Source organism: Carcharhinus amblyrhynchos, chromosome 16 (assembly GCF_965287045.1).
Source record: "Carcharhinus amblyrhynchos chromosome 16, sCarAmb.v2.hapA, whole genome shotgun sequence".
In the NCBI taxonomy this organism is placed as follows: Eukaryota; Metazoa; Chordata; class Chondrichthyes; order Carcharhiniformes; family Carcharhinidae; genus Carcharhinus; species Carcharhinus amblyrhynchos.
In genome coordinates, this window is record NC_137339.1 from 377,720 (window position 1) to 392,119 (window position 14,400).

Sequence of the window (14,400 nt, forward strand, 5' to 3'; positions counted from 1 at the left end):
GTTAAAGCTGAGTTGTAATCAATAGATAGGAGTCTGACATAGGTATCTTTGTTATCTAGGTGTTCCAGGGTTGAGTGCAGGGCTAGAGAGATGGCATCTGCTCTGGGTTTGTTGCAGCGATAGCAAACTGTAGTGAATCCAGGTAGTCCGGGTAGCTGGAATTGGTTCAAAGAACAAAGAAAATTACAGCACAGGAACAGGCCCTTCAACCCTCCAAGCCTGCACTGACCATGCTGCCCGACTGAACTACCCTTCCGGGGACCATATCCCCCTATTCCCATCCTGTTCATGTATTTGACCAGATGCCCCTTAAAAGTCACTACCGTATCTGCTTCCACCAACTCCCCTGACAGCGAGTTCCAGGCACCCACCACCCTCTGTGTAAAAAAATTGCCTTGTACATTTATTTAAACCTTGCCCCTCGCACCTTAAACTTGTGCCCCCTAGTAATTGACACTTCCACCCTGGGAAAAAGCTTTTGACTATCCATTCTGTCCATGTCTGTCATAATCTTGTAGACTTCTTCCAGGATGCCTTTCAACCTCCGTCGCTCCAGTGAGAACAAACCAAGTTTCTCCAACCTCTCCTCATAGTTAATGCCCTCCATACCAGGCAACATCCTGGTAAGTTTTTCCTATATCCTCTCCAAAGCCTCCACATCTTTCTGATAGTGTGGTGACCAGAATTGAACACTATATTCCAAGTGCGGCCTAACTAAGATTCTATAAAGCTGCAACACGACTTGCCAATTTTTAAACTTAATGCCCCGGCCGATGAAGGCAAGCATGCCATATGCCTTCTTGACTGCCTTCTCCACCTGCATTGCCACTTTCAGTGACCTGTGTACCTGTACACCCAGATCCCTTTGCCTATCAATATTCTTAACAGTTCTCCCATTTACTGTGGGTTAAACTCCACCTGCCATTTGTCCACCCAAGTCTCCAATTGATCTATATCCTGCTGTATCCTCTGATGATCCTCAGCGCTATCCACAAATCCAACGTTTGTGTCATCACAAACTTATTAATCAATCCAGTTACATTTTCCTCCAAATCATTTATATAGGTTATAAACAGCAAAGGTCCCAGCACTGATCCCTGAGGAACACCATTTGTCATAGCTCTCCATTCAGAAACGCATCCTTCCAAAGCTACCCTCTGTTTTCTATGACCAAGATGTGGATGTGCCAGCGTTGGACTGGGGTAAACACAGTAAAAAGTCTGACAACACCAGGTTTTAGTCCAACCGATTTATTTGATAGTAAAGCCACAAGCTTTCGAGGGGACTGCCTCTTCGTCAGGTGAATGGAGAGTTCTGGCCTCGGACAGAGCATATGCTCTGTCCGAGGCCAGAACTCTCCATTCACCTGACAAAGAGGCAGTCCCCTCGAAAGCTTGTGAGTTTACTATCAAATAAATCAGTTGGACTAAAACCTGGTGTTGTCAGACCTTTTTCTATGACCAAGCCAGTTCTGTATCCACCTTGCCAGCATACATCTGATCCCATGTGACTTCATCTTCTACACCAGTCTGCCAATGAGGGACCTTGTCAAAGGCCTTACTGAAGTCCATGTAAACAACATCTACTGCCCTACCCTCTATCATCTTCGTCACTCCCTCGAGGTCATGAGACATGATCTCCCCTTCACAAAACCATGTTGCCTCTCGCCACTACGTCCACTTATTTCCAAGTGGGAATAAATCCTGTCTCAAAGAATCCTCTCCAATAATTTCCCTAATAATGTCCATAAGGCTCACCGGCCTGTAATTACTTGGATTATTCTTGCTACCCTTCTTAAACAAAGGAACAACATTTCCTATTCTCCAATCCTCTGGGACCTTCCCTGTAAAAAGTCTGACAACACCAGGTTTTAGTCCAACCGATTTATTTGATAGTAAACTCACAAGCTTTCAAGGGGACTCCCTCTTCGTGACGAAGAGGCGAAGAGGGAGTCCCCTCGAAAGCTTGTGAGTTTACTATCAAATAAATCAGTTGGACTAAAACCTGGTGTTGTCAGACTTTTTACTGTGTTTACCCCAGTCCAACGCCAGCACATCCACATCATGACCTTCCCTGTAGCCAGAGACGATACAAAGATTTCTGTCAAGGCCCCAGCAATTTCCTCCCTTGTCTCTCTCAGTATTTTGGGGCATATCCCACCAGGCCCTGAGGACTTGTCTACCTTAATGTTTCTCATGAACCCTAATACCTCCTCCTTTTTGATCTCAACATGACTCAAACTATCTATACACCATTTCCCAGATTCATCATCCACCAAGTTCTTCTCTCTGGTGAATACTGACACAAAGCACTCATTTGATACCTTGCCAATTTCCTCTGGCTCCATGCGTAGATTCCCTCCCCTGTCCTTGAGTGGGCCAATCCTCTCCCTGGTTACCCTCTTGCTCTTTATATATGTATACTAAGCCTTGGGATTTTCCTTAATCCTGCTAGTCAATGATTTCATGCCATGACTAGCCTTTTGAAGCGCTTCATAATGAGGGATGTCAGAGCCATCGGACAAGGCATTAAGGCACACTGCTTGGTTTTTCTTTGGTACTGGGATGATGATCCTCTTCTTGAAGCAGATAGGGACCTCCAATTGTAAAAGAGATTTCTGTGAATACTCCCGCCAGCTGATCTGCACAGGATCTGAGTGCTCGTCCGGGTACCCCATCCGGGTCAGTTGCTTTCCTCGGGTTGATCTTCAAGAAAGTTGCCCTAACATCTACAATGGCGACCCCAGATACAGGTTCACCCACAGCTTCTGGGGTGGAGGGCATGTTCTTACTGACCTCTTGCTCAAAGCTGGCATAGAATGCATTGACCTCATCAAGGAGGGTGCGTTGGAGCCAGTGATTTTACACGCTTTCATCTTGTAGCCTATATCTTGCAGACCTTGCCATAGTCAGCAGGGATCATTGTGGCTAGCCTGGGACTCAAGCTCAGTCTGGTACTGCCTTTTGGCATCTTTGATGGATCTCCTTAGATTGTATCTTGCTTTTTTGTATAGATAAGGGTCACCTGACTTGAACGCCTCAGACATGGACTTCAGCAAGCAGAGGATATCCCTGTTCATGCAAGATTTCTGGTTGGGAAACACATCGATTTGCTTCTTTGGCACTCAGTCTTCTATGCACTTACTGATGAAGTCAGTTACTGTAGTGGCGTGCTACTGACCAGTCCACGGACTCCAAGCAGCCCGTAGGAATCATCTGATTCCTCAGAGCAACATTGCACAACTCTCTTTGATAGATTCTCCCACTTCAGTTTTTGCTTATAAGCCTGGAGCAGGAGCACAACCTTGTGGTCTGATTTGCTAAAGTGTGGGCTGGTGATAGAGCGTCAGGCATGTTTGATATTTGTGTAGCAGGGGTCTAGGACGTTTGGGCCTCTGGTGGAACAGGAGACATGTTGGTGGTAATTTGGTAGTACGCTCTTCAGCTTGGCCTGATTGAAGTCCCTGGCCACAATGAACAAGGCTATTTGTAATGGTGTATATTTTGTCCAGCACGATCTTCACATCTGCATGGGGTGGAATGAAAACAGCCATCAGGATAATGGAGGTGAACTCCCACAGAAGGTAGTAGAGGCAGCATTTTAGCGTCAGGTATTCTAGGTCTGGGGAGCAGAAAGTTGCCAGTGTTCCTATGTCTAGGCACCAAGAAGTGTTAATTAAGAGACACTCATGGGTTCTTCAGAAAGGGAGAAAAGACCCTTGTGCCTACCCCACCCTTAGAATCTTGTGTGTTTCAATGAGATTATCTCTCATTCTTGTCTTCTCCATAGAACAAAGGTCCTTTTACTCAGCCTCTCATCCCAAGGACTAACATAGTGAACCTTTGCTATACTTGTATCCAATGCAAGTATATCCTTAAATGTGGAAACCAGAGTTCCACACAGTATTCCAGGTCTGGAGTCAAAACTTGTACAATTGTAGCAAGACTTCCATATTGTTGCATTTCAGTTGCCTTGTAATAAAGAATAATATCCCATTGCTTTCCTAATTGCTTGCTGCATCTGCATGCTAACTTCATGTTCCTTGTACAAGTACAAAAGAACATCAATATTTCCATGATTTTGCCTCCCCTAAATATTAGATCACATTCTGCTAATGTTCACATAACTGCAATAACATGTTCAAGTACAGGTCTCCAGTGCTCTTGTTCCTTTCCAATCTCTTCCTTCAGATGTGAACCCAAGATTAACCCATGTTGCCTCATCAGATATGTAAGCAAAGCTTTTCTATGATCCTTTGCCAGTCATTAGAACCATCACTAGGCAGTGCTGTCAATGATATTGTGCCTGCAAACTGTTCTCAACAAGTTGCTGGTGCTTACTAGCCATGCTCAGTTATATTTTTCACTAACTTTAATTGAGTGAACTAGATCCTTTGAAAGATATCTAATTTGCTTTTGAATGACAGCTTTGATTTAACAAATGGGCCATTCCAATGTTGACACTGAGGGACCTTTATGTCCAGGATGAAATATCATCCTCAGTCAAGACACCACAGAGACCAAGGTCATTGGACTTTGTGTATTTCATTTCTTCAGCTGAGATTTCAGACTCTGCAATATTCTCAGTGACATTAATATATCATTAGAGGTGGTTGTTGTGGACCCAGCTGAAACTCAAGTACAAGGTGCTCCTTTTTTGCAGTAAAATAACTGCCAACATTTGGTACTTGTTTTAGCAGCTGTTCAAGCTGCTGCTACTTTCTCTTCTGACAACCAAAGATTTTCATTTTTTAACATCTCAAAAATCATACAATTAAACCTAAGACAATTTTTTTGAACTCAATCTTTATGTTTACAAGTACAAAACAATATATACATTTCAATCACATCTAAATACACAATTAAATTACATTTGTATTTATCGTCTTGGAAAAGCAACATAAGGCACTTTGATGATCAGGCATCTCAATGGAACACGAGACTGCTGGAGGTCAGGGCCACAGATATGAATGAGTTATTTCTGCCTAGATTTATAAACTCAATAAGACAAATAATTGTATAGCCGGACAAGTATATTTCTGTTACATCAGAACCAAAATTTCTGTTTTCTCCATCTCTTTTATTTCTCAGCCAACGATATAAAACTTAAAACTTGGTCTTTTTTGATTTTTGGAGGCCTCTCATTGAGCCCCTAAACTGTAGTTTACTGAGCTTGTGTAAATCCTGCACTGTTCTGAGAATAGAACAGAGACTGTGTTGCTACAGATGTTATACAGTTGTGAAGAGCGGAGTGCCAAAGACAGGAACAGCTCGGTATTATGAATTTGACAAGACCAATTGCTGTTCTATACATCATTGCCAGAGCCCAGCAGATCATTTAAAGGAGTGGGAGAACAGAGTCTCCAGGAATTCTGTGCCTGAGTGAGTGTGTTTGTAGTCATGTGCTTTGTCAATAGTGACTGTGGAGATTGGATCCAACACGACTGGTGACGAATGCAACTCAAGAGCTGAAACAATTGTGTGGGAAGTGGATGATCCTCCATAATGGAAACAACACTGGAAAGACTTCAAAATTGTACATGGTTCCACATTTGTGCAGGGGGTAACGTAAGTGTTTTAATTACCTGAGGTATAAATTTTTATCAACTAAAAAATTTAAAAGTAAATTACCTGTTTGAAGTGTCCTTCATCTGTTACCTAATGTTTGAAATATGTTGATTTTAGTTAATCCTGGCATTTAAAGTTTTAAAAGGTAATATCTTGTTCAGCGGTTTACGTTTCATTGGTGCATGGAGATTCCTTTCTTTTTAACAGTTATTAATCTCAATAGCGACCGTAACATCGCTTACAACAGGAATGCACTGGAAAAACAAACAAAGGTTGAAATTATTTAGATTACAATATGTCATAAGAACATAAGAACATAAGAAATAGGAGCAGGAGTAGGCCATCTAGCCCTTCGAGCCTTTATAAGTTGAGTACAACATTTAATTACAAATAAAGGTCAACTCAAAAGCTACAGGGTTTTTTTTAACTATTGGGAACTGAAGCAAGAATGAGTTTGAAGTGAGTCAAACTATTCTGGAATCCTCTATTTCGTCACTAGGAACAGTCAAATGCACAGACAAAAGCAGTCACATAATTTACATATTATACGCATTTTACACCAAGGATTGAGAGCCTGTAAGGTCTCTTTTATATTCCAAGGTTAGAATAACTTGCAATGATTTGTTCAATGGTTGTAAAACAGTCCAGAAAGTCCTCTTCTGAGATTCCATGCTTCACATACTGATGCACGTATGCCCTAAAAAACAATGTCACAGTCAACACAACATGAATAAATGAAAGCAAAGATCTGCAAAATAAAAATGTTATTTTGGCTAAAACTTCTTCGAAGACCAGAATGTTATGCTCCATCCCAGCAGGTTTTTAGTTGAGGGGGTGGGAAGGAGCCAGAATTGCAGGGGCAGGACACCCTTGAATTTGCAGCAATTTACAGTGGGCAGGAAAGGCCTCAGTTGGAAAGCCCTGGTCAATTAAAAGCTACTTAAGGGCCACGTCTCACCAGCTTTGAGACAGGGTGAGGGGTGAGCTGAATTTCGGTGGGGGTAGGTTGGAAATAATACAAGTTAGATCTGGGGGTGGAAAGAATTGCCATGCAGAAAATTGTAAACCAGAGATTGAGTTAACCTTAATTTGTAACAGTGTACTAATCTATTTAATCTATAGATACAATTGTATATTTTCAGGCCAATTGTGATAATAAATAACATAGAACACTACAGCACAAACAGGCCCTTTGGCCCACAAGTTGCGCCGATTTTGCGGCGTTTATTGGTAGGGGGACTGAATTTAGGAGTCGCAGCGTCATGTTGCAACTGTACACAACTCTGGTGCGGCCGCACTTGGAGTACTGTGTGCAGTTCTGGTCCCCACATTACAGGAAGGATGTGGAGGCTTTGGAGAGGGTGCAGAGGAGGTTTACCAGGATGTTGCCTGGTATGCAGGGGAGGTCCTATGAGGAGAGACTGAGGGATTTGGGGTTGTTTTCACTGGAAAGAAGGCGGCTAAGAGGGGATCTTATAGAAACATATAAGATGATTAGAGGTTTAGATAGGGTGGATGGTGATAGCCTGTTTCCTCGGATGGGGAAATCTAGCACGAGGGGGCATAGCTTTAAATTAAGGGGGGGTAGTTATAGGACGGATGTCAGGGGCAGGTTCTTTACCCAGAGGGTGGTGAGGGACTGGAATGCCCTGCCTGCTGCAGTTGTAAATGCGCCTAGTTTGGGGGCGTTTAAGAGATTGGTGGATAGGTTTATGGACGAAAAGGGATTGGTTTAGATTAGTGGGTCAATGTTTTTTTTTAAAAATAAGACTGGTCGGCGCAACATTGTGGGCCGAAGGGCCTGTTCCGCGCTGTAATGTTCTATGTTCTATGTTCTATGATCATATCCATACCTACCAAGCCTATCTATAAATCTCAATCCAATTAAGTCCCATGTACTCATCAAACCTTTATGTGAAAGCACAAAATCTTACTGAAATTAATTGGGATCCACACTCAAAAAAACACATACTGCTTGCATACAAAACATACTGATAACAGGCAGTAAAGGGAACACAAATTCTATCCTTGACAAAACGAAGGGAAAAAGAGAGTAGAAAATAAACATTTTCAAATCAAAAAGAAAGATACTGCAGCAGAAATGTGGACAATACAGGTTCACACATTCCATCCATTGAGTGTGTGCAGAGCCTGCAAATTAACCAAGGATGAGATATAGCTGAACTGTAGTCTCTGGTTACATGGGGTAGGATCATAGAAAAACTACAGCATAAACAGGCCCTTCAGCTCACAAGTTGCGCCAATCATATCGCTATTTACTAAGCTTACCTATAAGCCTCAATCCTATCAAGTCCCATGTACTCATCCAGAAGTCTCTTAAAAGACCCTATCAAATTTGCCTCCATCACCACCGATGGCAGCCGATTCCATTCATCCACCACCCTCTGAGTGAAAAACTTACCCCTGACATCTGCTCTGTACCTACTCCCCAGCACCTTAAACCTGTGACCTCTCGTGGCACCCATTTCAGCTCTGGGAAAAAGCCTCTGAGTCCACCTGATCAATACCTCTCATCACCTTATACACCTCTATCAGGTCCCCTCTCATCCTTCATCTCTCCAAGGGAAAAAGACTGAGCTCTCTCAACCTATCCTCATAAGGCATGCCATCCAATCCAGGTAATATCCTTATAGATTTGCAACAACCTAGTGTTTGCGGTGAAGTGATTGAGTCAGAGGACTGACAGGCCAAGTGGATGCTGGAAATAAAGTTACAAGAATAAATTAGCTATTTAAAATATAAATAAAAATCATTCCAAAGTAATCAAACCCTATTCTGAGAACATGACATCTTAAATCGATACTAACCGGGAGGCAAACATATCCCAAGCTTTTGTCACAGTGCTGTCCAGGGGGTTCAGGAGGCACTGGCTGTTGCTGACAACAGTGGCTGATTTTTCATACTTGTTGAAGGTTGTGGAGGTGCTCCATATGCTGAGGGCAGAATCTGCAGGCATCCAGCTGGTGTACAATGCCTGCTCTTTAAAACCACCTGATAAAGAATATCATAGAAGCATGTTAATATTAAGTGCTAGACTGGAGCCAGGAGAAGATTGTTTCAGTAGACTAGGTCACAAATTTAAACTGGAAGCAAAAGCTTAGAACTAGAGCCCCAGGCTTTTGTTTTCTCTGGAGGACAAGTTTAAATTCTGACATTCCAACTGTCCAAAATACATAAAAATGTACTCCACGATTGGAGGAGAGCAGGAGTTGCCATGTTGCTTGTAACTATAGGCAAGAGGAGGAAGGAGAAAGAGGAAAAGGGGAATTTATAGATCACAGTTTGAATTACTTTTTAAACATAGACACTGAGTAAATGCAGTAGCCAACATGCTCTTTCCGAGCTCTCAATAGCAGATGAAAGGAATGAGCAGTTCTCGGTATGTCTGTAAAACTTTATGCCATGAGTTCTTCAACATTCAGAGGAACCACCAAAGTAAGCACAGGGGAGTTCAATTTCACGTTGCAGCTGGAATTTAGCACTGACAATGATGGTGCACTCTCTCTGCCCTGCACTGTGGTATCAACCTGGATTTCATACCCATAGCTACCTGACTTGGGAGAGAAGGTAAACCATTACTCACAAATAAATCTATATAAATGTTGTACTCACCTACATCAGCTTTCGATACCTCCTTCCCTCGCAACACAAGTAGATTAGCCACAGAGGTATTGAAATGCAGCTCCCTGCTTGAGGAAGGTTTAGCAGCTGAAGGGAGGCCTGTTGGGGGCAGCTTTACTCGCCAGTCAATACCTGACAACAGAAGGCAATTCCTGCATTTTCTTCATAACATTTTCATAAGAACATTGAAACAATTTGCCAGTTTGGGCATTAACACTTCCAGATAGAAACATAGAAAACAGCAGTAGGCCATTCGGTCCTTCCAGCCTGCTCAGCCATTCATTTTGATATCATAGTTGAACATCAAATTGAGTATCCTGATCCCCCTTCCTTGCCCCAATTTCCCTTGAGCCCTCTAGCCCCAAGAGCTGTATCTAATTTCTTCCTGAAATCACACCACGTTTTGGCTCAACTACTTTCCGTGGTAGTGAATTTCACAGATTCGCAACTCTGGCTGAAAAAAAATTCTCCTCACCTCAGTCCTAAAAGGTTTGCCTCACAGAGGAGGGGCAGAATGGTCTGCTTCAGTTACTGGGTTCAACCCGTTACATGGTCAAAGTTATTGTGAAAACACATTGATTTTTAAACGCAGATGCAGTGTTCATATGGCAGCAGAATGGTGTTATTTCATCAAAAGGTTAAGCAAGTAACATTCTCACTCAGGTAGTGGGCCCACAGTAAGTGCTGCTCTGCCAGGTAGAACAAAAACACTAGATTCGGGTTAACTACCAAACTAAGAGTTGAAGACGAAACCCACAATTGAGAACAAGGGTTACGAGAAGTTAGAGACCATGACATCCTCAGAAGGAACCTGACAATGGAGAGTCTATTTGGTTATGCTCAAAGGGTTCAGCGCATGAAGGGGGTTTGTTCAAAAGACACCCTCTTTGTGTGAAGGAAAGTGTCCAAGTGAGGGCAGCAGAGTGGCGAAGGTGATTGGCTGCCAGGCAAAAGGCGGGGAATTATAGGCCGGTTAGTTTAACGTCTGTGGTGGGTAAAATGTTAGAATCTGTCATTAAGGAGGAAATTGCGAGGCATCTTGAAGGGAATTGCTTGATAGAGCAGACGCAGCACGGTTTCATTAAAGGAAAGTCGTGTCTGACAAATTTACTGGAGTTCTATGAGGATGTGTCTAGGGCGGTGGATAGAGGAGAGCCGGTGGATGTGGTCTTTCTAGATTTTCAGAAGGCGTTTGACAAAGTACCTCACAAGAGGTTATTGCAGAAGGTCGAGGGACATGGAGTTGGGGGTAGGGTGTTAGCGTGGATAGAGGATTGGTTGTCAAATAGGAGGCAGAGAGTGGGGGTCAACGGGTGCTATTCGGATTGGCGGATGGTGACTAGTGGAGTGCCCCAGGGGTCGGTGCTGGGGCCTCAGCTTTTTACCATTTATATAGATGATCTGGAGGAGGGAACCGAGTGTAGGGTGTCGAAATTTGCTGATGACACCAAGATTGGGGGAACGGCAAATTGTGCGGAGGGTGTGGAGAGTCTGCAGAAGGATCTAGATAGGCTGGGCGAATGGGCCAGGAAATGACAAATGGAATTTAATGTTGGCAAGTGTGAGGTGGTCCACTTTGGTAGGAAGAATGGTAGGAAGGACTATTACTTACGGGGCGAAAAACTGCAGCAGGCAACGGTGCAGAGGGACCTCAGGGTCCTTGTGCATGAGTCGCAAAAACCCAGCTTGCAGGTGCAGCAGGTGGTCAGGAAGGCGAATGGGATGCTGGCCTTCATAGCGAGGGGGATTGAATATAAAAGTAGGGAGGTCTTGCTGCAGCTGTATAGGGCATTGGTGAGGCCACAGCTGGAGTACTGTGTGCAGTTTTGGGCGCTGCACCTGCGCAAAGATATTTTGGCCTTGGAGGGAGTGCAGAGGAGGTTTACTAGGCTGATACCGGAGTTGAGGGGGTTGAGCTATGAGGAGAGGCTGAATAAACTAGGCTTGTACTCGTTAGAGTTTAGAAGAATGAGGGGAGATCTCATTGAGATGTATAAGATGATGAATGGGATGGATAGGATAGAGGTGGAGAGACTCTTCCCGCTCAAAAAAGACAGTAGGACTAGGGGGCACAGCCTCAAGATAAAAGGGGGGCGGTTTAGAACGGAGTTGAGGAGGAACTTCTTCACTCAAAGGGTGGTGAATCTCTGGAAGTCTCTGCCCGTTGAAGTGGTGGAGGCTGCCTCGCTAAATATTTTTAAGACGCGGGTTGATGGGTTTTTGATAAGAGAGGGGATTAAGGGTTATGGGGAGAGGGCGGGAAAGTGGAACTGAGCAGCAACAGATCAGCCATGATCTTATTGAATGGCGGGGCAGGCTCGAAGGGCTGGATGGCCTACTCCTGCTCCTATTTCTTATGTTCTCATGTTCTTATAAGATTTGCATAGGTGCAGTCACTGCTACCAGGTGGACCTCCAGAAGACACCCTCCATCTTCATGTGAAGGCAGTAGAGCGGTGAGGGTGATTGGTTGTTGCACGTAAGATTTGCAGAGGCGCAGCCACTGTTATCAGAAGGTAGTTAGTGGAAAAGCAATTGTAAAGGGACAGTTAAACCCAAAGCACTACTTCAGTGTTTCCCTCCCTACCTCCTCCTCTAACCAAAACAAAAATCATCAGAAGAACCACAGGTAAGGGAAAGGTGGGTTGAGATTCTTTTATCCTTTTACTTGTATAAAGGCAGTATGGCAGTTAGGGCAGTTGTATGCTCCTCCTGCCAGATGTGGGAAATCATGGAGCAATCTAGTCTCCCTGACAACTTTGTTTGCAGAAAGTGTGTCCAGTTGCAGCTCCTCGCAGGCCGCATTGTTCAGTTGGAGCGGCAGGTGGATACATTGCAGAGCACACAGGAGGCAGAGAGTGTGATAGACACTAGTTATAGAGAGGTTGTCACACCACAGGTTCAGACAGGTAGATGGGCGATTGCCAGGATTGGCAGGCAGGTGGTGCAGGAGTTTCCTGTGTCTACTACCCTTTCAAACACGTATACCATTTTGGATGCTGTTGAGGGGGATAGCCTGTCAGGAGGAGATAACCAGCAGCAGCCAGGCCTGAGGCACCACAGCTGGTTCTGCTGTGGGACAGAGTCAGGCAAAGAGCAGTAGTATTAGGGGACTCACTAGTTAGAGGCACGGACAAGCATTTCTGTGGCTGCAATCGAGATTCCAGGATGGTGTGTTGCCTCCCTGATGCCAGGGTCAAGGATGTTTCTGAGCAGTTGCAGGACATCTTAAGGGGGAGGGTGAGTTGCCAGAGGTCATTGTACATATTGATACCAACGACATAGGTAGGAAAAGGGTGAGGTCCTGAAGTGTGAATATAAAAAGTTAGGCAGAAAGCTAAAATGTAGGACATCAAAGGTAATAATTTCTGGACAACTGGTGCCACGTGCTAGTGAGAGTAGGAATAAGTTGAGAACTGGTGCAGGGGGGAGGGATTTAGATTTTTGGATCATTGGGATCTTTTCTGGGGAAGGGGTGACCTGTTCAAGAGGGACGGGTTACACATGAACTGGAAGGGACTAATATCCTGGTGGGGAGATTTGCTAGAGCCACTTGGGAGGGTTTAAACTAGTTTGGCAGGGGGGTAGGATCCAAAGCAGCAGGGGGACAGAAGAGAAGGTTGAGGACAGCACAGAGAGCACATTTAGTAAAGGCAGTATTAGTAATCCCAGTATCAGACAGATCAGGAAAAAGCAAGACAGAGAGCAAGAGAAGTCCAGATTAAATTGGATTTATTTCAGTGCAAGAGGCCTGATGGGCACGTGGGACTGGGATATTATAGTGAATATTATTACTGAAACATGGCTAAGGGAGGGACAGGACTGGCAGCTCAACTTCCAGGGTGCAGATGATATAGGAAAGAAAGGAGAGATAATAAGAGAGATGGGGGAGTTGCACTTTTGATTAGGGAAAATATCACAATAGTACTGAGAGGGAATATATCTGAGGGTTTGGCCACTGAGTTTGTATGGGTAGAACTGAGAAATAAGAAAGAGGAATCACTTTGATAGTGTTATACTATAGGCCCCGAAAATAGTCAGTGGGAAACTGAGGAGCAAATATGTGAGGAGGTGTTACCAAAACGTTAAAATTCTAAATTGCGGCAAGGCCAATTTTGATGGTATCAGGCAGGAACTTTCAAAATTGGGGGAGTCTGTGGGAAAGCAAAGGGACGTCTGGTAAGTGGGAAGCTTTCAAAATTGTGTTAACCAGGGTTCAGGGTAAGCACATTCTGCAGAGTGAAGGACAAGGCTGGTAGAAGTAGGGAAACCTGGATGACTTGGGATATTGAAGCCCTGGTCACGAAGAAGGAGGCACGTGACATGCATAGAAAGCTGGGATTAAGTGAATCCCTTGAAGAGTGAAGGAGTAGAGTTGAGAGAAATCAGGAGGGCAAAAAGGGGACACGAGATTGTTTTGGCAGATAAGGCAAAGGAGAATCCAAAGAGCTTCTACAAATACATAAAGGACAAAAGAGTAACTAGGAAGACAGTAGGGCCTCTTCAGGATCAACAAGGTCATCTATGTGCAGATCCACAAGAGATGGGTGAGATGCTAAATGAATATTTCTCATCAGTATTTACTTTTGAGAGAAGCATGGATGTTAGGGAACTTGGGGAAATAAATAATGATGGCTTGAGGAGTGTACATATAACAGAAGTGGTGGTGCTGGAAGTCTTAAAGCACATCAAGGTAGATAAATCCTCAGGACCTGATGAAGCGTATCCCAAGACATTGCGAGAGACGAGGGAGGAAATTGCGGATCCCCTCGCAGAGATATTTGAAACATCGATAGTCACAGATGAGGTGCCTGAAGATTGGAGTGTGGCAAATGTTGTGCCTTTGCTTAAAAGGGACCGCAGGGAAAAGCCTGGGAACTACAGGCCAGTGAGCCTGACATCTGTGTGGGTAAATTGTTGGAAGGTATTTTGACAGACAGGATCTACAGGCATTTAGAGATGCAAGGACTGATTAAGAACAGTCAGCATGGCTTTGTGAGTGGAAAATCATGTCTCACAAATTTGATTGAGTTTTTTGAAGGGGTAACCAAGAAGGTAGATGTGGCAGTGCAGTCGATGTTGTCTACATGGACTTTAGCAAGGCCACTGACAAGGTACCATCGCGTGATAGGCTGTTGCATAAGGTCAAATCTCATGGGATCCAGGGTGAGGTAGCTAAATGGATACCAAAT

At 44.0% G+C, this 14,400-nt stretch overlaps 1 protein-coding gene across 1 annotated transcript in view; it reads right to left on the reverse strand.

The window, feature by feature from the left end:
- Window positions 1-4,804: 4,804 nt before the first annotated feature.
- LOC145353764 (tubulin delta chain-like) overlaps window positions 4,805-14,400 on the reverse strand; it is a 40,978-nt gene continuing 31,382 nt past the window's right edge. The window contains 3 exon segments of the mRNA XM_080204535.1: window positions 4,805-6,264; window positions 8,396-8,579; window positions 9,201-9,341. Coding sequence (XP_080060661.1) covers window positions 6,156-6,264; window positions 8,396-8,579; window positions 9,201-9,341 — 434 coding nt within the window. The 3' untranslated portion in view covers window positions 4,805-6,155.